Genomic DNA, 26,360 nt, shown 5'->3' with positions numbered 1-26,360 from the left:
TTGTGCAGTGTTAGTCCTTTAGCAATGGCCATGTGAAATTTTTAATTCCAATTGTCATGCCATTCAGACTAACTATGAACTAATTTGTTTGACTAACCCAAACTACTGTTTTATTTAGCTTAGGGTAATGATTCTAGTATAATCTACGTTAAGGTAAGAATAGAGGATTTCTTAGGAGGTTCTTGCTTAACCTATTCTAGGCTTATTTACAACTTAAAAGATATAAACTTTACAGAAAATAATTCTCTTATCTGTTTTTCATCTGATATTCGGCCATCGCTGTTTTAGGCTAATAGTAAGACATTCCTTATATGGGGGTTCCTACTTAATATGGTTAGGCTACTGCCTGTTCTAGAATTATATCACCTTTAAGGATATAGGCTACACAAGACCCTACTAGCATGTAACTTACAGATATGCTACCGAGTCATAACAAACTAGGTTATTTTATTTAGGCTAGGATATTGTTTATGTATAATCCAAGGCTTATTTGATCTTTCTTAACCTAGTATAGGGTACTGCCTAATCTAGATTATTATAAAAACAGAAAACTTACTAATTTGTAACCTTATTATTCAACTATTTGTCTAACCCAGTTTGTGGTTTATATCCAATCCTAGGCTATTTGGTTTACTATATAAAACAGTAACCACTAATGTGTAACCTTATAACCAGGTTATAACTTACTCTAATCTAGGCTACTGCCTAATCTGGATTATTTAATTCACACTTAAGTGTATGGGTTACATAAACAAAACAAAATTAGCCTACCTTAGTATGCAGCCTTAAGGCTAGGTTACCATCTCATCCAGCACAGATTACAATTTCATCTAGTCCTAATTACATGGTCTAGGCTAGCAATTTAGTCCAAAAATGGGATGTTTCATGAAAATTTACCTATTAACTTGATATAAGGTAATGCCTAGGCTAGTCCTGGATTATTTAGCTCATGCTTAAGTGCACAGGCTTATATAAAAGGGAACAAATTTTTACTAATATGTAGCCTCCTTGTTAAGCTATCGATTTACTTTGCCCAGATATTGTTATTATCTGATCCTAGGGTCCTCGTTCTAAGTAGGCCACTTAGGATACGTAATCCAAGGATGTACAATCACTCAAAAATGTTTTGCAACATATTTCAAAACTTTTCGGACAACAGCTTATAATAGCAACATCTGGCGCTATTTGGCAACTCCGTTGTAAGCGCATGAAACAACTGAACACTAGTGGTGGGTCCAAGAAATTACCTGCACTTTCCCATAAAGAGGGCTTTTTCTGATACTGTTGACTGTTGTCATACTTTACGTGATTAAAGGATGTTAATATAATCCTTCAGAGGTCATTGCTGTTATTATGTTTTAATATTTTCATCTCCAAATGCCATCACTATCTTTGTTTTATCTCCTTCATATGTGTGAACTTTGCAGACATAGGCCTACGACTATTATAAGTTGAACTATTAGACTTATTAACATTAACAAATACGACGTTTGTAAAGATTTGCTTGCACATTATTATGAATCAAATTTTTAAATGATTAATCCTCTGTATATTGTAAACTAGTGAAACTTAATATAAAATATTTTGAACTAGACTAACAAATTTCACGTCTATTTTTGTAATACTTAGACTATAATCGCACTTTTATATATATGTATACTGTATATACACACACGCAAAAAACACACACACACACACACACACATATATATATATATATATATATATATATATATATATATATATATATATATATATATATATATATATATATATATATATATATATATATATATATATATGTATATATATATATATATAATGCCGTTATCATGTGTAATTTCTGATTTCTTTCATTGTTACTTAGACCTATCATTTTGATGCTTCTTATGAAGTTAACTGAATATATAACACCTATTTTTGTATTTTTTTTATTATCCAAGTTCCTAAAGAATTAAAGTTAGCAAGAAGTTCAACATTACTGTAATTTAATTAATGTTAATCACCAGCAGTGAAGAAGACTACCATGCTCATCAGTGGAGAATGTCTCCTCCTCATCGCAAAAGATGACTCTTACAGAAATGATCGGCCACTGGATTATATTGTAACGCAAACCCTAGCCTCTATTCTTTGTGTTTCTCTGATATGAAGTGTTTCTTGGCAGGAATATGATGAAATAATATCTTGGTCTCATGTAGCCTGTTAGGGATGGTTTGAGCAGCAACTTGAAGGGAGAGCATAATGTTCTGTCTTTATAGCGACACCGGTTGTGAGTTAGGCGGAGCTCCTACAAAGACCATCCGATGATGATCCTCAACGGTTATGCACCAGTGGGGTTGTCCTCCATTTTTTACAATAAATTTATAATATTTCCTCGTTCTCTCTGTTATAGTATCGCTCTATACATGGTTGTTTTATTTACGCTAAGCTGCCGAGCAACATCTACAATAGAAACATTAGTCTCATGCAAGCTCATGATCGATGACCTGTGAGATATTGTGGTGCGGCTGAGTCTGTTACCCATCTTATCGGTGCAAGTGGCGAGACAGTTTAGTTTAACTTTCCTGCCCGAATGTGGAGTCACACGATAACATACGACGTTATGAGATTTTTTCTTTTTTGTTTTTGACAACAATAATGGTTGAATTCTTTCTTTATTTACATATAATTTCACTAATGATTATTCAGTATTATTTTCTTTTATATGGATTCGAAATATAGTTTCTTCTTTGACTCTTTTGCCCAATCATCTGAAGTGAAATTTTTCAAAATGTTTCATCATTTTTCGTAATATGAATTTTTCACCCACCATTCTTTTTTATATGGTTAACCGTATGATTAATAACCAAAATTGAATAAGAAAATTACATTTTCTTGTAAATATCAAAAGAACAAATTACTGTTAGGTGAACGAAAACTTCTGGAACATGTTGCAAAACATTTTTGAGTGATTGTACATAGGCTAAAGACAACATCCACTATTAATCTAGTCTGAATTTTTCTCATTGCCTAGATTATTGTAGACATTGAATAATCTGAAAGGATTTTCCATATTAATAACGAGTTGTGGAACATTTTTTTTAGTTAAATCATTCAAGTCAGAATTTAAAACAACTTTTGTTTTACGAAACTAGGTAGCAATCAACGCTTTCTGAAACTAGGTAGGCTAGTGATCAACGAGCCGGGTTCCTGCTTTAACACACAAATTATATAAATTCCAGAAGTTTAAAACCAAAACTTTTAACTGGAAAATAATATTGAGCACTTATCTTGCTATTTTTGATGTTTCCATAATCCTCGATACTAAAACAGAGAAAAAAAAAGTCTAATTTTTTCAGAGCACTGGTAACGACGTGAACCATTTGCTTTAGACCAAACAGCGAGTAAGGGCACCTTGGTGTTTTAACAGCCCAGTTGTAAACGAGAGGGTAGATGCGCATGCGCAATAGTCACTTCTCTTTCTTGCAGGTTCTTTTGACGTTGGAAAAACTGGGTTCAGCTTCGCTGAAGATAAGGGAAAGTGCCCTCTTATCTTTGAGTCCATCATATACTCCATCATGTGTTATAATGTTAATCATTACGACACAATACCTGGCCAAAAGACCAACTAGAAGAGAATTCTTTGATATTAGTTTGGTCACCATGGAGCTCTGGTAGACCATGGAAGGTAACTCCTTGAGGACGAAACAGCGACTACGCTATCAAAAATATAAGTATGGCTTTTTTTTTTATAGTCCCTTAGGTTGCCTATTGTGTTTTTATACATTTTACAGATACGTTCACATACAGAGCAAGTGAATGGTTACTATCCTGTATGAATGGTTACTATCCTGTATGAATTCTCATGTGTTTTTTGAGATTGCAAGATTCAGAGAAACTTCTTTGACATATAGAGCACATGAATGGTTTCTCTCTAGTATGAATTCTCACATGTGATTTGAGATTACTTAAGACAGAAAAACCTCTTTGACATACACGGCAAGTGAATGGTTTCTCTCCCGTATGAATTCTCATATGTGATTTGAGATTACCCACAATAGAAAAACTTCTTTGACATACAGAACAAGTGAATGGTTTCTCTCCTGTATGAGTTTTCATGTGTCTTTTGAGGTTACCTAAGTCCGAAAAACCTCTTTTACATACAGAGCAAGTATATGGTTTCTCTCCAGTATGAGTATTCATGTGTCTTTTTAGAGCACTTGAGAGAGAATAACTACTCTGACATACAGAGCAATTGAATGGTTTCTCTCCCGTATGAGTTCTCATGTGGGTTTTTAACTGACCTGCATGACAAAAATTTTTTTGACATACAGAACAAGTGAACGGTTTCTCTCCTGTATGAGTTCTAATGTGTGATTTGAGATTACTTAAACTAGAAAAACTTCTTTGACATACAGAGCAAGTGAATGGTTTCTCTCCTGTGTGAGTTCTCATATGTTTTGTGAGATGACTTGAGTGTGAAAATTTTATCTGACATACAGAACAAGTGAATGGTTTCTCTCCTGTATGAGTTCTCATGTGTGATTTGAGATTACTTACACAAGAAAAACTTCTTTGACATACAGAGCAAGTATATGGTTTCTCTCCTGTATGAGTTCTCATGTGTTTTGTGAGATGACCTGAGAGTGAAAAACTTCTTTTACATATAGAGCAACTATAAGGTTTCTCTCCTGTATGAGTTCTCATGTGCGATTTCAGATCACACATCTGTGAAAATGTCCTTTGGCATTCAGCACAAGTTATTCGCTTCCCTGCTTTGTTGCTTGTCTTTGATAATCCTTCCAATGTTTTGTAATTATTTTTGTCAGTCTCACTGGAAACATTATCATTAAATATTCCACGAGATATGGATGGTATGTCAGAATCCTCTGCTCTATCCAAATGCTTATTTTCTTCTCCAGTAATCTTTCCACTTTCTTCATCACAGCTTGGAGAGTCATCCTCGTTCTTTATAGATTGGGATGAACAGCTCACATCAAATTCACTGTAGTCAAAAAACTCTGGTTCTGCCTTCACTTCTAAGAAAGGATCTGTAAATAAAGAGCCTTCACCTGTGCTTTCATTAAGATCCTCCTCCAAATTCTCATTCTCTTCTTTGATTAATGGCATTTTCACTGGGTGTTCTATGTATAATGCTCAATCCAGTTAGGAACTGATGAAATTTTCCTCTGTTTGGAAAATCCTGAAAGAAAATAAAAATCAGAAAAAAACATGTTTTGAATATCACCGTTGATAACAAACACAGAATGACAAATTTAAAATAATTTCATGTTTAACAGTACTATGTGCTTTTTTCAACTCTAAAATAAGCATCCTCTGGGAAAAAACAAAATCACAATGCAATGATCATCTGGACACAACTTGTCTCAAAAGACATAAAAAAGCCTTGGATTCTGTTTGGAATCAACAAATTTATTGAGGGCAAAGTTGGTTGACAATTTGACCAGCTCCTGAATCTACCACAAATTCCCGACTTACTCTAATTTTGACAAACAAATGAATAGCATCCTTCATTCATGAGTTGTGAGTAGGCAGTCCCCGGTTTACGATGGGGGTTCTGTTCTAGCGCCGTGGTGTAAGCCGAAAATTGGCGCAAACCAGGCTTCATCGAAAACAGTAAGAAAACCTTACTTTTAATCCTCTGGGTGTCTTGAAAACGACATAACCTACAATTGTATTGAGTTTTCAACAAAAAAAACTCCAAATTTTGACCATTCTGCCATTTTGGAGCCAAATTTCTTCCTTTGTCTCGGCATTGTAAACCTGGAACATGCGTTGTAACCCGGAAATAATTTTTGATGAATATATTTGAAGAGCATTGTAACCTCGGAACAGTGTAATCTGGGGACTGCCTGTATTGTATTATAAATCTATTTACAGAATAAAGGTTTTTTTATACAATTTGCATGTACATTTGAGTTGGTTCTAATGAAAATGATATTTTAATGATAAAATAAGGTTTGTTCATACTTACCTGGCAGATATATATATAGCTGTATTCTCGTAAGGTCCGACAGAATTTCAAATTTGTGTTACACGCAGTGGCCGGTCAGGTGGTTAGTACCCATTCCCGCCGCTGGGAGGCGGGTATCAGGAACCATTCCCATTTTCCATTCAGATTTTCATAGTGCCGTTGTCTCCTGAGGAGGTGGGTGGGCACTATATATATATCTGCCAGGTAAGTATGAACAAACCTTATTTTATCATTAAAATATCATTTTGTTCATGAAACTTACCTGTCAGATATATATATAGCTGATTCGCACCATTGGAGGTGGGCAGAGACAGCATAAATTGAGAAACAAAACAATGTAGATGATTACACATCTTGGTTCCTTACCTTTTAGCATAGCTGACTTCGTGATTACTGTCACCCAAGTCTGCGTCTGCTTTACTGGAGTTTCCAACGAGGTAGAGACCTATATGGTTGGAGAGTTCCAGACGATCTGTCAACGGGACGTGACCACTATGTGCCCAGATCGTAGCCCTCAAGAAGGAAGCAAAGAGACAAAAATAACCACCTGACCTACAAACATCGTGACTAGTTAAAAACTAAGGAAAGGGAAGACTGCCCCCACAGTCTACCCACAACCATAAAAACACAACCAAAAAATTTTAAAAACTATTCCTAACCATACATTAAAGGATAGGATGGGTAATCCTCCTTCTCCCAAGATCCCATTACCAGCCAGAAACAACAAAGGTCCCAATGAACAGCAAGACTCATACACTGTTCTTACGTCCTTTAGGTAATGAGAGGCAAACACAGAATGACTCTCCAAAGGTGGCATTCATAATATCTTGAAGAGCCATGTTCTTTTGAAAGGCTACTGACGTTGCAACAGCCCGAACCTCATGCGCTTTAACTTTCAAAGTTCAAGTCACTCTCTGACAACTCTTAGTGAGCTTCTTGAATGGTGGACCTCAAGAAGAAAGGCCATGGCATTCTTTGACATGGGGACTCAGGTCTTCTCACCGAACACCATAACCTGTCTGCAAGACCTCTAACTCTTTAGTCTTGTTCAAGTAGAATTTAAGAGCTCTGAACAGGGCAAAGCAGTCTTTCTGGTTCCTGGCCCAGAATACCCGCCAAACCTTTCAATTCAAAGGACTTGGGCCAGGGGTGAGAAGGGTTCTCATTCTTGGCAAGAAAAACAGTTTGAAAGAACACACTGCATCGTCTCCTTTAAAACCAACTGACTTAGATAAGGCATGAATCTCACTGATTCTCTTTGCAGTAGCTAAGCAAAACTAAAAATAAAGTCTTCTTTGTTAAGTTCCTCAAAGAAGCAGCATGAAGGGGTTCAAAGGGCTTTGCATCAGGAACTTAAGAACCACATCAAGTTCCAAGATGGAACCAAAATCTGACCTACCTTAGAGGTACTCGAACGACCTAATGAGGTCATGGAGGTCCGTATTATTGGAGATATCTAATCCTCTGTGTGTCGAAAGACCGCCGACAACATACTCTTATACCCCTTAATAGTAGAGACTGCCAGGTTCGAACTTCCCTAAGGAAAAGAAAGAAGTCTGCAATCTGGCTCACAGTGGTTCGAGGAAGAGGAAATCCTGATCTTTACACCACTGTCGAAACATACGCCCACTTGGATTGATAACCTGCGATCGAAGATGTTCTTCTGGCTCTAGCGATGGCTCTGAGCCACCTGCTTCGAAAAACCTTTGCTTCTCGCCAGCATTTCGATAGTCTGAACGCAGTCAGACCGAGAGCTTGACAGGTTTTTGATGGTATCGTTCTGAAGTGGGGCTGTCTGAGTAGATCTGGACGAAGAGGTAAGGCCCTTGGAAAGTCTACAAGAGATCCATGAGACCTGGGAACCACTCCTTGTAAGGCCAGAAGGGGGCTATCAACGTCATCCTGGTATGTTGGAGTGGTGCTGAAACTTCCTCAACACTTCTCCCAGGATCTTGAAGGGAGGGAAAGCGTAAAGGTCCAGACGAGACCAGTCCCAAAGAAGGGCGTCCTATTGACACTGCTCCTGGATCCAGGACAGGAGAGCAGAAGAGGGAAGCCTGTTGTTCTTTGACGTTGCAAACAGGTCTACAGAGGTTGACCCCATAAACCCCACAGTTTTTGGCACACTTCCTGGTTCAAAGTCCACTCTGTGGACAGAAGTTGGTGCTTCCTGCTCAAGCAGGTCCGCTCTCACGTTCTGAGGGCCTGAATGAATCTCGTCAAGAGCAGAATCTTCCTGCTTCTCTGCCCACAACAGGAGGTCTTTTGCAAGAACGCTGAGGGAGTAAGAATGAGTGCCTCCCTGTTTTTTCAGGTAAGACAAGCAGTGGTATTGTCTGAATTCACCTGGACTGTTTGTCCCGGACACTTGATCTTGGAAGAATCGAGAGGGCCAGAAAAATCGCTTTCAATTCCTTCTTATTGATGTGCCAGGCCACCTGTTCCCCTCTCCAGATGCCTGACAATTTCTTTTACACCCAGTGTTGCTCCCCATCCTACATTGACGAGTCGGAGAACAACACTAGGTCGGGGTTCGGAAGGCTGAGAGACACGACCTTTCTGAAATTTTCGAGGGATCTAACCACCACCTGAGATGCCTTCCTTTCAGGTCCGAGATTGGAAAGTTTGAGAGAGTCTGGAGATTTTCCTTGTCTTCCCATTGTCTTGCAGGAAGAACTGAAGGGCCTGAGATGAAGTCTCCCAGGAAGACAAACTTTTCCAGTGAGGAAATGGTCCCCAGCAGACTCATCCAAGCCTTTATGAACAGGTTTCTTTCCAGAAAGTTCTGGACTTTTCGTAGCACAGCTGTTGACGTTTTGATCGGAAAAGCCAGAAAAGCCACTGAGTCCATCTGAATCCCTAGATAGATCCTGGATTGGACTGAGGGAGTCAGGTGTGACTTCTTCGGGTTGACCAGCAGGCCGAGCTTCTGTGTCAGGTTTAAAGTTGCTTGAAGATCCTCCAGACACTGAGACTGATGACTGCTTTCGAATCAGCCAGTCGTCCAAGATAGAGAGAGATCTTTATTCGCCTGCCAGATGCAGCCACCTTGCAACATTGGACATGATGACGGTGAAAATCATGGGAGCTGTGGACAGGCCAAAGCAAAGAGTCCTGAATTGATACAGTCTTCTCCTCAAAACGAACCTCAGGAACTTCCTTGACTGAGGATGGATCGGAATCGTGAAAGTAAGCGTCCTGAAGGTCTATTGAGACCATCCAATCCCCAGGTCTTAAGAGAATCCTGAGAACAGACTGCGCCGTTTCCATCTTGAAACTGGTTTTTTCCACGAAAAGGTTCAGGCTGCTGACATCCAGGACTGGTCTCCAACTTCCTGACTGCCTTGGGACCAAGAACAGCCTGTTGTAAAAGCCTGGAGAGTTGAGGTCTTCGACCTGTTCTATTGCTCTCTTTAAAAGCATGGAGTCTGCAGCTTCCGCACTCAGGATCTCTTGTTTTTTCTAAGTTGCTGGAATATGCTGTCAAAGCTAAGGGGTTCTGTTGCAAGGGGGGCCTCTTGAGGAAGGGGATAGAATATCCTTTCTCTAAAACGGACGTGGACCAACTGGTCCCCTCTCACTTTCCCAGACTTGCCAAGAACTGCTGAAGTCTGGCACCCACTAGTATCTGGAGGAGAATCAGATCACTTCTTGCCCCTATTGCAAGGGTTTTAGTCTTGGAGACAAAGGTTCTTTCCTCGAGAAGAAGGCTTTGAGGGGCCCGCCACGAAAGGGCTTCTTCATCTTGATTAACTAGTTGACGGTTTGACGCGCTGGTCAGAGGAAGGTTGAGGAGCTTTTGGTTTACGATGGATTGAGCCAACAGGTCCTGTGTGGTCTTCTCTTGCAAGGGCTTGCAGCATGTCCACAAGTTCTTGAGGGAAAAGGCCTTAAAAGATGATTGGAAAAAGCAAACAACAGTTCTCCTTTCTGTGCCAAAACTCGGACACGAGCGTGGCGAAAAGAGCAGAAAGAGACCTCTTCTTAAGAACTCCTAACGCAAAGATGGAGGCTAACTCAGAACCATCTCGGACCGCCTTGTATCTACAAGACAACAGAAGAGAAATCCGAAAGGAGATCGAGTGGAAAGACCAAAAGACTTAATGTACCCAAAGCTCCAAGACACCAGTCCATAAAAGTTTCTGACTTCTAAAACTTGAAAAGGCCCTTCAAAAGATGGTCCATCTCCTGAAGGAGAGAAGGGAATCTTGGCGAGTTCATCGACAGATGAGCCGAGTAGAATCAACGAGACTGGAGAAGTCTCCTGAGAGATGAGGAAGGAAGCTCGTAGAGCCTAAGTCTTCCCCAGTGTCGTACCAAGCCTTCGCTTAGTAGAAAGTCTTGAAGGGGGAAGCAGAAAGTGGTTTTCCCTGAGCCACGTTTGTCTTCCAACCAAATGGAGTTCATTTTCTTTAATGCCTTTTTGGCTGTGGAAAGCATTAAGTCATTTCAGGAGAGGTAGGAGGCTTTCCTAGACTTAGAACTGAGAGTCAGGGGAAGAAGGAGGGGGTGCAAACTGCCCTCAGAAATTATGTAAAGAAACAATTCCTTCAATAAGCTTGAGCGAGAGGAGTCTGGTAGTCTACAGGAAACTCTTCCCACAACTCATCTTCAGACAAACTCCGAGAAAAACCCTGAGTCTATCTCCAACATCTTGGGAAGGAGAGAGAAGTTGGCCTGAATAAGAGCTTGAGGAGGAGCTCTGCTTGGAAGAGGAACTGGCGCCACAAGAGGAGCCTGGAGAACCAGGAACCACAAGAGGAGCCTGAACGGCACAAGAGGCGTCTTGAAGGAGTCACAAAAGGAGCCTCCATGGCGCCTCACGTCTGGCAGCACCTGAGGCGCTTGAGCCTGAGAGAGCGCTAAATCTTGACGGGAGCGCCTGGAGCCTGACTAGGCGTCATGAGCCTGATCCTGAGCCTCAACCAAAGGAGGAACAAGGCGTCACAGATCGAGAAGGAGGAGCGTCCTGGGGCGCTCAAGAGATCCTCCCCAACACCCTCTGGGAGGAGGCATCAAATACACTTCAGAAGGCTTTGCTGGAGAAGAACCAGGCCTTCTGAGCCCGCAGGAAGAATGCTTCCAATCTCTTCACTGCATCGTCTAGAAATCCTTCCGACGAGGATCCAACTGGGACTCTCTGCAGTAGAGCCAGGATTGCTGATGAGGAAGAGGCGCAGAAGGGTCCTCGTTGGTGACGCCTGAAACCAAAGGAGAAACACCGGAACCTAGAGGCAACACCGAGGGGGAAGTCTTCTTCTCTTGATGATGAGCTCTTGGCGCTGGGAGAAGACTCTTCTTGGGATGACGTCCGGTAAACTTCTTTCCGGACTCTCCCAAAACTCAGGAAGGCACTGATAAGAGAAATGGCTTCTCCTCCTCCCTAAACCTCTTAAGAGGGCGAAAGATTCTGGACCTCTTCAATGGTTCCAACTCTGCGTGGGGGAAATCTCAGCCTCTGCGAGAAGGCGAATCACTCAGGAGCTGAAGAAAGACACTTCCTTGAGTCGCCTGGGCAGCCTGGCGCGTCTGAAACAGCCTGGGAAACAACAGGACTGTTGGGGGGTTCCTCGTGAGCAGACCCTCCCTTGGACTTTCAGCATGTCTTCTCCCAGGAGCAGGGAGCTTGACAGAGGTCCAGGTCTAGGAGGCATGAGTAGGCCGAGCAACCACCTCCTCCACCACACTAACACTTTGTCACTGCACTTAAATTATTCACTTATCTTGGAAAGAATCCTGACACTCATGAAGGATTTCATTAACGCGAATCAATATCCATCCATGGCGAAAGCAATTAGTCTAAATCTGGCGTCCATCTGGGCTTGAGACAAAACACACACGGGTTCAGGATATCAAAGGTCAGGGGAATATTAGTAGCCCGGGGATATTAAACACTGCATAGCTATGGAGAAGCGGTTTCTCCTGAGAGAAGAAGAACTCCTAGCTAAAGCTTTCTGGATCATCTTTCTCCAACTTCCTCACATATTTATCATAGAGCTCTCCATTCATTTTCAGTCATACTGACACATTCATCACACTTCCTCTCATTCAACATGCCTGACCTCTACAAGTTAGAACAAATTGAATGAGGATCAAGACTAGCCTTGACCAACCTCGTCTTACAGCCTTTGACATCATACCCAAAGGTATAAGACCCAGAATCTGACATAATTATCAGAGAAAACCTGACTAAATAGGTGACAAAAATAACTGATAATCTAACCAACAAAAACTTCAAAGTGAAAAAGTCGATGTAAAATACAATGAAATTTCGCCGATCTACCGACAACAAAGTCAAAATACCAAAATTATTCTGAAATGAGAATAGTTCAGTAATCGACAGAGGGCAAAAAGCAAATCACCCGATATTCGGACTGGGTGCAGACGTTTTGACAATTTTGTTGACAAAGACTAAAGCTATATGTAACTAAAAGGTATGGAAAATGGGAATGGTTCTGCATTGTAAACCCGCCTCCCAGCGTTGTAATGGGAAATAACCACCTGAATATATTTGAAGAGCATTGTAACCTCGAGAACAGTGTAATCTGGGGACTGCCTGTATTGTATTATAAATCTATTTACAGAATAAAGGTTTTTTTATACATCTGCATGTACATTTGAGTTGGTTCTAATGAAAAGACCACTTATACACCTAGTGCATATAAATAATTTCTATCTAGTATGAGTTTTCAAGTGCCTTTTGAAAACATGGGATAGAGAAAAACTCCTTTGGCATTCAGCACAGGTGAATGGCTTCTCTCCAGTATGAGTTCTCATGTGTACTTTGAGAGGAGAGGAATGATAAAAACCTTTTTGGCATTCAGTGCAAGTGAAAGGCCTCTCTCCAGTATGAATTTTCATGTGTAATTTCAGGCTATTCAAACGTGTATAACTTTTTGGACATTCTGAACAAGTGAATGGCTTCTCTCCAGTATGATTTCTCATGTGTATTTTGAGACTTTCAGAGTGAGAAAAACTACTCGGACATAAGGAGCAGGTAAATGGTTTTTCTCCAGTATGAGTTCTCATGTGGATTCGGAGATGACTTGAGAGGGTAAAGTTTCTTTGACATATGAGGCAAGTAAATGGTTTCTCTCCTGTATGAGTTCTCATATGCATTTTCAGATTATTGGAGCGAGAAAAACTACTTTGGCATACAGAGCAAGTGAATGGTTTCTCTCCAGTATGAATTCTCATATGAGTGTTAAGATGATTTAAGCGAGTAAAAGTACTCTGGCATTCAGTGCAAGTATATGGTCTCTCTCCAGTATGGATTCTCATGTGGATTCTGAGATGACTCAAGTGAGAAAAGGTGCTTTGACATTCTGCACAAGTTATTGGTTTCCCCACCATGTTGGTTTTCCGCAAAAATATATCAACATTTTTTTCATTACTTCCATCAATACTGCAAGATGATTTCTCACGAACTACTTCTCTGGAAGACGTGAGCAATATGTGAGAATTATCTGCAACTGCAGTGGGCAGCATTATATTTTCTTCTTTAATAATATTTTTTCCACATTCCACGTCACAACTTGGAGGGCCTTCTTCACTCTTTATAGGCTCCTGTGTATATTTTACATCAACATCACCACAATCAATACATTCTGGCTCTCCCTTGACTTCTGTGGAAGAATCTACAAATAAAAATCCATCAACTGTGATTTCAGTATGTTCATCCTCCAAACTGTCCTTTTCTCGTTTGACTGATGGCAATACTGAGTTTTCAACTTCCATTCTCAAAGGATGTTAAATATACAGCTTTGAAGCAAAGTCAGTTTTATGTCAATGAATATTCAGTTTCATCCAAGAAAAGCTCTCAAAGTGAACCTACTATTGCCAAGCCTTCAGATAATGAAGTAAACAATTTTCATTCATGTTATCACAAAATCTACATCTCACAGAACGCTATGTTGCACACAGGTCTTTTGCATGTTCAAAATAACCCTAACTCATTTTCAGCCTGCTTTCATTGATGGTGCATATCAAATATTTTTATACAAACAAGGCTCCTCACACCACAAAGGAATCAATCTGACACAGACATAAAACACAATTATATCAGTTAAAAACCTAAATATTTCATAAGAGCAACTACACTTCTTAGCATCACAAATTATTTCTAAATTAACAATGTCATGTACTAGTGGCAAACAAAATAATCAGTTATTGTTACAAACTGTCACTAGTGGCAAACAAAATGATCAGTTATTATTACAAACTGTCATATCTTACAGTAATTTACTGTCAAGTATTTTCAATATCTGATCTTTTTTCTTTTGTATAAAAAATCCTGTATTACATTGGCAATATGATGTAATTAACAAAAATGCACTAAAAATCTTCTCAAACTTCCATTGCATTACATCGAGGATGTCATGAAATTTTCCACTGTTTTTGATACTCTGAAACAAAATAAAAAAAATCAAAGTCAAAATGTGCTCTGAACAGCACTGTCCATAACGAACACAGAATCAGATATTAAAAAATATTTCATGTATCATAATAAGAGAGGTTGTTTTAACTCTAAAACATGTCCCCTGGGAAAACAACAATTAGATCTTAATGTTCAACTGGACATAAACTGCGTCCGTAGACATAAAACACCCTTGAACTCTATTTAGGGCTCAATCTGATCACTCTGGACAAAGCTGACTGACTATTCCACCAGTAGCTTCTGACTTCACCACAAATTTCTTGATTTACTCCCTTTTTGACAAGCCACAATTTTTTCAGGCAAACCCATCACTCATATATGTCTGCATTTATGGTCTTTGGATGTCCCCAGAGTCTACAGTCTCTTATCTAACAGACAGAACATCACTAGTATTATGCATGTGCCACCTGGACCCACAGATACCCCTTAATCACCTACCTGGCTCTTGCATAGCACAGTATGGAAATGAGGCTGCGAGATCAGTGTGGGTGGGAGGTGGGTTGTTTTTGTTAATGAGCTGTAGGTGGGTACTCTAAATAAGGTTAAGTTGCAGGGTCCAGTGTCCTCACATTAGGTCAGGCTGGATGAAGCACCCCAGGTTACATTGGGAGGTATCCCTATAATTGTCAATGACACATCTTAATGTGTGAGTGATATATTTTATACTGCAATGTACTGTGCTTTTTTTAGTAACCATGAATGATCCATGTATTTTTCTTAATGTTTATCTTGTTCTCTATACATTTTTGACAATTCATGGTGGTGCAATTCACTAATTCTTGTTATTTTCCCCACCCAAAACTTCAGTTTCCTATTTGGGTCCCCACTTGCTTGCTGGATACAGATGGTGAGAGGAACATAAAACAGAAAGTTTACACCAAACAAAATGGTAAAAATACATAAAAAATAAAATATACTTATAATAATAAGCTGTAATATAGTGTTTTAAGTACACTATTTTACATGTAATTACCTTAACATGTCATACATGCCAACTTTCCATAAAAAAATTGGTGGGAACTAAAGAACTGTTAAAAAGTTAACTTCTGATAAGCTAACCAACAATCGATCAGTATTTTCAAAATCACTTAAACTATCCCACCATCAAAATAAAGTGCTTTATCTGAGGTCATTACCAAAATTATTTGAATGAATTCAGGATCATTTAGAATAGACTGGGGAATTTCCAAAAACCCTTTGAATTAACAGCTTGTAAAATTGTTTTCATTTACTGAGATAATTACTTTAATATAGCACTGGCTATTATCAGAATCATTTGAATTAATTCAAGAGCTTTATCCTAACCCATGCCACTATCAGAATAATTCTAACGGAGGTAAAGATGCAGAAAAGTTGCACACAATATTTTCACAGTTCACAGCCTACTAAAACATGGATCTCAGACATATTCCAACAGGGATATATCCCAACTTGACCTATTGTGTGTCCTCCTGGACTTGATGGGGGGTACTTTATCCAGCTATGGACCTCCCCAAAATAATGTGCAAAGGAGAATGATGTGGGCAACTGCCCTGCAGAATTAGCCTAACTTGATTAGCCTAATTCAGACAGGGGCTCTGCTCTAGGCTATGTAAATACAGTACGTAGTGTAAATTAGGGCTAGGAATGAATGCAGACTGAGGGTCTGGGGTACTGTAGGTTTTTCTGAAGTTGGCATTATACAGGGAATACTATGACCTAAGCAGACTTGGGATGAGTGAAGAATGACTGGCAAAATTTTTGCAGAAGAAAACAAACCTAACCTTAGTAATCCTACAGTTTAGGGGTCCAAATTTGCTGTATTATGTAAAGTCAAGATCAGCACACAGATTTGTCAATATTCATTGAATCATGGAAAAAATGAAAAAATGAGCAGTTTATCTGCTTACAGAAGCAGAGATTGTAAAAAAACAAAGGGAATAAAGGGGGAAATGTAAATAAACAAAAACAAGTCTTAGGGGATAAGGACCCACAGGTTTTTGAGAAAATCATAAATCTCTGCTTCTGTAAGCAGATACTGCTCATTTTTTCAGACTTAGCAAAGCAGCTGCTGAAGCACAAGAGCCTTTACCAGGTTCTTACCTGGTGCAGAGCTTTATTCCCTTTGTATTTTTACAATCTCTGCTTCTGTAAGCAGGTAAACTGCTCATTTTTAAGCAAATACACTGGTACTTCTGTTTGCAGATCTGTCGAAAGAAACTGAAAATAGGAAAAAAACTTAAACATACACACACAAGGGCGCATTGAATTTGGACCCTTGAACTGTAGGATTACCCTAACCTTTCCTAGAATGCCATGTCCTGACCTAACCACACCTTACCGTCCTAACCTACATTAGGGCATTGTGCCCTGACCCGGCTGCCAGTTCCTGAAATGTATACTAGGACTGCACCAGCCCTGTTTTTTTTGCCATGCCCTAAAGTTAGGTTTCATCATGTTTGGTTGGGTTAGTTTAGGTGAAATTAGTGGTGGTACAGTAATATAGGTGTGGGAAACATAATGAGATTATTTTCAAGAAAATTCTATGGTTAGTTTTTAAGATAAGGCGCTCCACTTATTTTCAGGGAAAGGTCCCGTTACTCAGTTACATCTCGGGACAATGCAACCTGGCCAGTCTGAAGCTCCCAATTAACACTAAACATCAGAAACAGGGTCTAAGCTTCTGTCCAGAGGTAGTGTTAGAGCCTGATCCCATCCATCTGCAAACTTCCTGCAGACTTAACTTTGCATAACCTAACCTCGGACACCATGTTCTAACCTGGCAAGGGGCCTTGGTGAATGTTCATTTCCGGTCCAAACTCCTATTCCACATGAGGGCTAATACTAAACATGGCACAAGTGATTCATCTACACTGTTTTGCCATATTTACTACTAGAACCAGGGGGTCACATGTAATTCGCCATGTTTAGTACTAGCCCCTGGGGTATTAAATGTCCTTTCACATGTCACTAAGTGCATTTCACAAAATTGAAACTTAGAAAAAATCCTCAACTACTTACATATATTTTATTCTTTATCATGATAAATATTAGTTTGCAAGAATTATAGCCTACAGCTATATATAGAATAATGGTAATTCTGTATATTAGCTCCGACACTGTTTTTACCTTTTCAACTGACTTTAGGGGTTCTGAATGCATTAGAATGTTTGCAGTGTTTAGTAAAATACATACGTTAACAAGTTATTGCACTTGCCAGACGGATATGAACCGTTCAAACAGACTACTCGTGCTCTGTAGAAGATATTATGGAAACCCCTTTTTGATGGACTTCTGGGGTTAATTACAAGTTAATTACAAGCTCCTTTGAATTAAATAATAGCAACCAAAAATTGTAGAAAAAATGCCGCTTGCCTTGGAGCTACTATATAGTTCTACCACAATAATTTTTTTGTTTATGAAGACAAGATATAATAAAAAATCGAATAGGGATTTCGGACCGGAAACGAACATCATCTGGGGGCTTTGTGGCCCCTCCTAGACTGGCCCCCCCAAAATAATCTGTGACCCATTCCTCTGCATTCGGTGATTTACCTTGACCTACCACTAGGCCAGGGTTATTTTTCGGAAGACTCCAGCCACCTCCCACATCATAATTTATATTTCTTCTCAATACACACCCATCGCAAATGCTTAATATCAGTGAAAAATAATTAATCAAATTACGACTTATAAGGTAAGACAATACCGGCCCCCCAACTCCCTCCATAGTTAATACGGCAAAATTGTAACCAGTAAACACCCCTAGGATACGTTAGCCTGGTAATTTTTGGTTCTTTTAGTGCCCTATCATTTCCTAAATATTTCTGCATGAAAAACCCAAAATGGTATTTCTGGCTATAAAAAAAATTGCTAGTCTTCCGAAAAATTACATAAGCCTCCAAAAAATAGCTTAAATAACAAAAACTACGTCATAGCGGCGCTTTACTCTCTTCTACGCCTATTATTATACTTCAATAACGTCCACAATCTTCTCTTACCTTTAAACAAATCCTAAAATCACGCTATAGATCCATTTCGATGAACTTGTCGAACTACCTTATGTGACGGATAATGACACGCCCATTATCGCAAATGTAGTAGTAGTAGTAATAGTCGGGATTTACCTTTGAAACGGCTCCCTTGCTCGTTGTATTTCTACCTTGTGTGTGTGTTTTTTTTAAGTGTTTCCTCTCTGTAATACCATAAGTCTTTTATAAATTCTTTTCTATTTTCAGTTTCTTCTTTAGACAGATCTACAAAAATAAGGATATTAGCTATCAATTCCTCTTTATTTTCTTGAAATGGATGCTGCACAAATCTATATCTATTTCTCGTGTCACTATATTATGCTGGGATGCAGAGCAAGAAATGTTTTAAGTGTTCAGTTATTTCTTCACAGAACCAACATTTACTATCTTCCCCTTTCAACCTGTTCCTATTGTTTATTTCCATTGTGCCTAGTCTAGCCCTACTGATCAGAGTTGTTTTTTTAGTGTTTTGAAACAAGGTTTCTTTTCCTATGTTTTCTTTATATTTTCTATAGATTTTTAAGGTTGTCTTGTCATTCATTTCCCTCTGCCTTGATTTTTTTACCTACTTTTTTTATCATTTCTTTTAACTGCTTACCTTCAAACGATTTAATTTTACTTAAGTTTGTTTAATTCTTTCATATACTTTTATGTGCAAAATCCCCAAGGGGTTTTCTGATTTTCACATTGACCCATGGTTATAATATATGTATATATATATATATATATATATATATATATATATATATATATATATATATATATATATATATATATATATATATATATATATATATATATATATATATATATATATATATATATATATATATATATATATATATATATATATATATATATATATATATATATATATATATATATATATATATATATATATATATATATATATATATATATATATATATAATTATATATAGTATATGTATATATGTATATATATATATATATATATTATATATATATAATATATATATATATATATAATTATATATAGTATATGTATATATAAATATATATAGTTAAAATATATATATAAATTATACAAAAAACTTTATACATATATACAAATATTCTCATGGTTACAAAGGATAGGGAGGACTCACGCATTCATAAGGTTTCTCTGTGGAACATATCTAGCCATTTTTTTGCGGAAGCTTCGACTTATTCACGAGTATTCTTCACTGAGAAAGATTGTTTAACTTACTGTATTTTCATATAATTTTCATGAATAAATGCACTTTTGTGATAAAACTATTAAAATACTCAGGTATAAGTCATTTTTACAAGGTTTTTCTTGGTTTTGCTATCAAAATGGGCAGTTCTAATGTTTTTAGAGGGGTTTTAAGCATTTGCGGATTTGACCTATTAGCGGGGGTATGGATATATATATCAATATATATTCACTGTACATATATATATGTATATATGTATATGTATATATATATACTGTATATATATATAATGTACGTGTGTGTACATCAAGATATAGCCTCCTTTTATTTCCTGAAATCTAATTCTTCAACTGGTGTCATATATTCATTCATTAACTTGTTTAGGGCCTTTCAATCTTACTGATTGCATTTCCTGTAATGTGTCTAAAACTGTCATTTGAAATGTTTTGCAATTTTTCAGAGTATGTGTAAAAGTGGTAGTAGGACAAAAGCAGTGGTCCTGTCTGCTCACTGAATAGCAAAGCCTTTAACATAATGTCTTTTGGCAGCATCTTTCATCTTGTAGTTCTTTGACTTGTATTTCACCTTCTTTCCCAACTTAAATACCTTGTCGAAAAGGACAACTTCCAATGCCTTCTTTAGGGGATTCAGTTTCCTTTTCATGTAATTTTATTCAGTGATTGCTATTATAATTAACTTTTATGTTAAAGTTAATTAAAAGGTTTTTATTCAGGTATATAATTACATATTTTCTCCCCTTTAAAAGGATATACTTTATACAATTGTTACTGGAACAGTGATCCTTGCAAACAGTTCAATCTATATGTTATATTTCTAATATGCAGCAGATATTATATGTATTATAAGTTGCTGACTAAAATCTAAATTGACTTTACCAATATGAACCCATTTTACTACATTCTTAATTTTGTTTATCAGCAGCATTGAACCATTATAAGTAATGCTACTAAAGATGTTGAGTATTAGTGACAAATGTTTCAAATCATCTGCAAAGGCCTTCCCTCAGTACTGTATATTAATACAGTGATGGCAAAATTAGGGTCAATGATTCATGTTTAAAGTTTACCGTACAGGCTTCAGTAAACCTGCATGTAATTACCTGAAAAACATCAAAACCTTCTACGCTTTTAATCAATGTTCCCATCTCCAAACCTCTCAGGCTGGTAACCTCCACAAATCAATATTTTAGCCATTTGACTGTGATCAGCAAACACTCTTAATGCTTAGACAAAGCATTAGATGTTCATACTTTTACATATCCAATACTCTGTGGAATATACATATATTTAAATGAGAAAAAAAATTTTGACATCCAATTTTCACTTTTTAATTACAAAATCAATAACTGTCTTTATGTACAGTACATTCAATAAATATAATTAAGTTTAAAACTACAATTGTAAGGGCAAATACATGATGCTGAATTATAACAAGAACAATTTATAACATCCAATGACAATGGAAATCATATTAAAATACATGGGAACAAGAAAAGTGAAGTATGTGCCGGGGATTTTTTAAAACCTTGTGTTTACTACAATCACCAAAATAATTAAATAAATACTGTACAAATAAATACTGTATCATGCAGAATTCACCTTTCCATATGAAGGGTATACAATGCAATTTCTAACTGGTAAATAAGAATTAATTTTGGGTAAACAAATTAATACTACATACTTATCAGTTCAACTGTCAAAAATTTATATTTGCAGGTGTTCAACATACTTTGGTTTTTATACCATAGCCCTCTTGTTAACAGATGGTTGTCTTCTAGGGAAATAAAATTTAGGATATTTTGATGAATTACACAAAAATCATAAATCAGTGCATTAGATGAACAACTGAAAAATCTGGCTAGGAGCATATTCTGAAAACAACTCAAAATCTGCTCTATTTAAGACTTTGCCATAACTTTTGCTAACTAAACTTTCTGGCAAACTTTTGTTTGAGTAAATTCTGTGTGAAGTAAGTACTCCTCCATTTGCTCCCCTTATCCAATTACCACTCTGATATTCAAATGAATGTAGCTATATGAGTAGTCTGAATCACTTATACAGTACTTTATTCACTTGCACTGACTACATTTTTTTATTACAGTGTTTTAATTCAATTCCACATAAGTCCATTATTTCAATAACTCCTGTTCATGTATCTGTGTGAATCACTTCTATGTCTTTACCCTTTCCTTGTTAAATTTTTCCCAGATTCTGCTTTACTCTATTTTTCCTTTCCTTTCACGGTTTTATCTCCATAATGCTTCAGCACTTTTTATCTTCATAGTTCTTCAGCACTTTTGTGACATACAGGAATCTGTGCATCCCTTACAAAGTGCTAAGTGAAGATTCTTTTTTCCAGCCTTTTCCATGCTATACTCATGCCTGGACACCTTGGTCCAGCTGCTTTCTGGCCTCTGATGTTCCTTTTGGGTGCTGTGAGTCTTTTGTTATTTTATTCCCCTCTGTTTCCTGCTAAATTCTTACTGTTGACAATGTTCCTGGACTCGGATGTGCTTCAGCCTGTAGGGTGCTCCAGCTGGGTGTCCTACTCACATGCACACACATCCTCTGTTTTCAAGTTTGGGGACTAGTGACCTGGAGTCTCAGAGGCCAGGCTTTTCTCAAGACCCTGCTGAGGTCATTGCCCAACCCTGCTGAACCTCAATCACTAACTTTTACAATGCAAAATGGGGATGATCCATCAATGGGAGCCATGAGAGGGGGCACTGATCCAGCTGATACCTCTGTCCCATTATTGCTGACTTTTTATATCGACATTGTCAGAAGAAGCTGTCAGTTTCAGTTATCAAGGTCTTCGAACTTTGAGGTAAGGTACTAACCTGGCTGCTTCTTGAGACCCAAAGATACTTGTGTATCATCACGAAAAGGAGACACTTCGCAGGATGGTTATGCATCCTAAGTGGGTTCTCTATCTTGTCCTTCAAAGTTTTAAAAAGAGTACTTTGCAAACCCCCAAGAGTACTTCCTTCTGAACTGTACAAAGAAGACTGTTTTTCTGCCATTTGCATCACTGAGTCAACAAAATGCATATCTTAGTGAGCAAGATTAAACGTGCCAGGCTGGTCATTTAAGGGTCTGGTTTTTGCTCTGGACTTTGCTGCAAAAACCCAGAGAACCAATAGTCAAGACTGCAACAATGTTCCTTTTGCTGTTCTAGCATTATTATCCACCCCAAGCAATAAAAAAGTTTCAGCCATCTGCCATTACTTGGAAGGACAATATATCCAGGCTTTCCTTGTATACAGGCCAGCAGAGGATGCAGATGTCTAAGAATACTGTCCTTCTGGTTAAGGCAAGTCATTCTGAGTACTTATGCAGATTTATCTGAAGGATGAATGACCGAGACTAGCTAAAACCAGAGACTTCTCTACTTCCTTAGCTGCTAAACAGTACACTGAGATTTGAAAAATTCTGAATGCAGGGACCTAGTGATACCAGTCTACTTTTGTTGCTGGTTATTACTTGAGCAATGCTATGCATAAAGGCATGGGTGTGTGCTTGTTAGGGCTGCTAACAGGAAGGTAAAATTCCACCACTACCACAAAGGCAGTACAACCTCAATTTCTTTCTGATCTTGATGCACCCTTATTCATACCTCATTCATTCTCAAGAGACATAATGCTGGAGGGTCATGTACATCTATTTGTCATCTGAAAGGTTCACTGATGTTCTCTCCATTTATAACTTAACAAATGAATTCCTTGTTTAATCTCTTGGTGCTTTACTCAGCAAATCATATATGTATAAGTAACCAATAAATCTTGGTATCTGATTTGTATAAGCTCCAGGTGCCATCCAAGATCTATAATACTCTTGCAAGGAATCTGGGACTCTCAACTTCTCAACCTCCCTCATAAATTGTGATTTGAGCACCAAGCAATTGATACGAATATGATACTATGAACTGAATTTTTATACAATAGATTTTATTACAAACCCATCAATCATATATATGAAGTGCTCACGTCAAAACCTTTCATGTGGAATGGTGAGCATCAGTGAATGATTACTTTCTTTCCGTCTAGCTGACAAACGACAGTGTATTAAAGACTGTAAATGTGTGCACTTTATGACATGTTTGTATGAAAAAACCGGTTTTATTATCGACGGTGTATTAAAGACTAAATATGTGCACTTTATGACTGATGTTTGTATGAAAAAACCAGTTTTATTATAAAAACTTATTTTTCTTGCCACTTCACCACCATAGATGCCACGTTGAAAAGTCTCTCCTACCTACTCTTGGCTTTGGTTTCCCAAAACCTTTAGATATCTATTATAATCAGCCATCTCTTTTCCCCACCAGTCTGGAACATGAAATAAATGAAAAGCTAGATTTAAAGGCTACTAGAGCTGGTATGAGAATTCTTGGCACCTGCACTCCTTGTTGCCAGAACTTATATCTCTGGGTGTCTGCAGTTGTAGGGACCATCAGCACCTTCCAGTATCTCCTTTTGTCAAGTCATCAAATCTCTAAGACCCACAGGACTCCAGCAGAAGGTCTTCCTTCTAATCCTTTAAACCTTCATCATCCAGGGACTGGGAAAGGATGGAAGGTCCCCTAGGTCATTTTCTAAAGGTATCTAATTAAGAAGTCTAAACTTGAGCTCCCAAACACAGGCTGAGGATAACTATTTCTGCACTTAATGTAAGTGAATTGCCTCTTTCTCTGCTACATAAGTTACCTAGTACACTGTGAACCATCCTGAGAAAAAGCAATTTTGGCTTTCTGAACATATCAGTGTTTTGAGATTACATGAGACGCAAAAGCTACAACATACACAGTGCACATGAAGACCAGCTTCCTTTTGTTAAGTTCTCATTTGTATTTTGAGGCTATTTAGCCTACAAGATAAAAGTTGCTTTGACGTTCAGTACAAAAAATTCCTTCTCTCTTGAATTTCACATGTGCATTTTAAGGCAGCCCTAACAAAAACCTACTATGTCACAAAGTGTGTGAATGGACTTTATCTAATATGAGTTTTCATGTGCCTTTTGAGACAATGTGATTGAGAAAAACTACTCTGGCATTCTGTACAAGTGAATGGCTTCTCTCCCGTATGAGTTTTCATGTGTATTCTAAGGCTATCTGAATGAATAAAACGCTTTTGACAAATGTTGCAAGTGTAAGGCTTCTCTCCCATATGACTCCGCATGTGTCTCTTGAGATGATCCGAGAGAGAAAAACTACTTGAACATTCAGTGCAAACATAAGGCTTCTCTCCAGTGTGAATTCGCATATGCCTTTTGAGATGACTTGAGTGAGAAAAACTGCTTGGACATTCTGTGCATAAAAATGGCTTCTCTCCAGTGTGGATTCTCATGTGGGTTTTGAGATGACTTGAGAGAGAAAAACTATTTTGACACTCAGGACAAGTGAATGGTTTCTCTCCAGTGTGAGTTTTCAGGTGTATTTTGAGACTACTTAAACGAGAGTAACTATTCGGACATTCCGAGCAAGTGAATGGTTTTTCTCCCGTATGCGTTCTCATGTGTATTTTGAGATTATCTGAATGAGAAAAACTACTTTGACATTCAGAGCAAGTGAAAGGCTTTTCTCCAGTGTGAGTTCTCATGTGGATTCTGAGACTGTTTGAGTGAGAGAAACTATTTTGACACTCAGGACAAGTGAAAGGCTTCTCCCCTGTATGAGTTCTCATGTGTACCTTTAAACTATAAGAATGTGAAAATGTACTTGGGCACTCTGTGCACACAAATGGTTTCTCTCCTGTATGAGTTCGCATGTGTCTCTTGAGATGGCTTGAGAGGGAAAAACTTCTTTGACATACCGAGCAAGTGAATGGTTTCTCTCCTGTGTGAGTTCTCATGTGAGTTTTGAGATGACTCGAGTGAATAAAAGTACTACGACATTCAGTGCAAGTATATGGTCTCTCTCCAGTATGAATTCTCATATGGGTCCTGAGATGACCCAAGTGAGAAAAACTACTCTGACATTCCGCACAAGTTATTGGCTTCCCTGGTGTGTTGCTTTTCTTTGAAAATACTTCCACATTTTTGTAATTATTTTCATCAGTCTCACTTAATTTTCCACAAGATATGAACGGTATGCAAGAGTCCTCTGTTCTGTGCACCTGTGTATTTCCTTCTGTAACACTTTTCTTTCCACAGTCCTCATCACAACTCTGAGAGCCTTCCTCACTCTTTACAGACTGACATGTATATTTCACATCAACTTCATTACAATCAATATATTCTGGTTCTGCCTTGACTTCTAAGGAAGAGTCTACAAATAAAGAACCATCAACTGTGATTTCAGTAAGTTCATCCTCCAAATTTTCCCTCTCTTGTTTGATTAGGGGCAATGACAATGACTTTTCGGCTTCCATTTTCACAGAATGTTCATTGTACATTACTAAATACTTGAATGCTTATATCAAAATAAATTTCCGAAATGGACAAACAGACAAAACCTTCATAAGAGAAAATTACTGGAATGAGAGAAAGCAATTATGCAAACAAATTTCATCCCCTGTTAGACCATCAACAAGTTTAAAACCTCTCACATCAGTAAACTGTCAAATTTTCTTGAAATATCCAAAAATAATTCTAACTCATTCTCAGCCTACTTTCAAATATTACCTTATTTCAAAATATTCTTATAAAAACAACCATCTTCACATCATAACAGCAATTAATTTGGCATAGACATATACCATATCTGTAACAAAACCATTCCATAAG

General features: G+C 37.9%; 2 protein-coding genes across 5 annotated transcripts in view; both read right to left on the bottom strand.

Annotated features, from left to right (window-relative positions):
• LOC136852983 (gastrula zinc finger protein XlCGF52.1-like) overlaps window positions 1-18,511 on the bottom strand; it is a 36,785-nt gene extending 18,274 nt beyond the window's left edge. Inside the window, exons 1-2 of one of the 4 annotated variants that reach the window (XM_067128070.1) lie at window positions 18,392-18,487; window positions 1,829-5,182 (exon numbers count right to left, since the gene is read on the bottom strand). In XM_067128070.1, coding sequence (XP_066984171.1) covers window positions 3,826-5,109 — 1,284 coding nt within the window. In that variant the 5' untranslated portion in view covers window positions 5,110-5,182; window positions 18,392-18,487 and the 3' untranslated portion in view covers window positions 1,829-3,825. Of the gene's footprint in view, window positions 1-1,828; window positions 5,183-12,525; window positions 14,380-18,391 lie in introns of those variants that run through there. The other 3 variants (XM_067128071.1, XM_067128074.1, XM_067128075.1) reach the window with 3 other exon arrangements.
• A 3,324-nt stretch (window positions 18,512-21,835) lies between these two features.
• Window positions 21,836-26,176, bottom strand: LOC136852978 (gastrula zinc finger protein XlCGF57.1-like). The gene has a single exon (XM_067128064.1). It carries the CDS (start codon window positions 26,027-26,029, stop codon window positions 24,626-24,628), a length of 1,404 nt encoding a protein of 467 aa, XP_066984165.1. The 5' UTR covers window positions 26,030-26,176; the 3' UTR covers window positions 21,836-24,625.
• Window positions 26,177-26,360: the final 184 nt, after the last annotated feature.

This window comes from Macrobrachium rosenbergii, chromosome 26 (assembly GCF_040412425.1).
Source record: "Macrobrachium rosenbergii isolate ZJJX-2024 chromosome 26, ASM4041242v1, whole genome shotgun sequence".
Classification (NCBI taxonomy): Eukaryota; Metazoa; Arthropoda; class Malacostraca; order Decapoda; family Palaemonidae; genus Macrobrachium; species Macrobrachium rosenbergii.
This window is presented reverse-complemented; position numbering and strand designations above follow the sequence as displayed.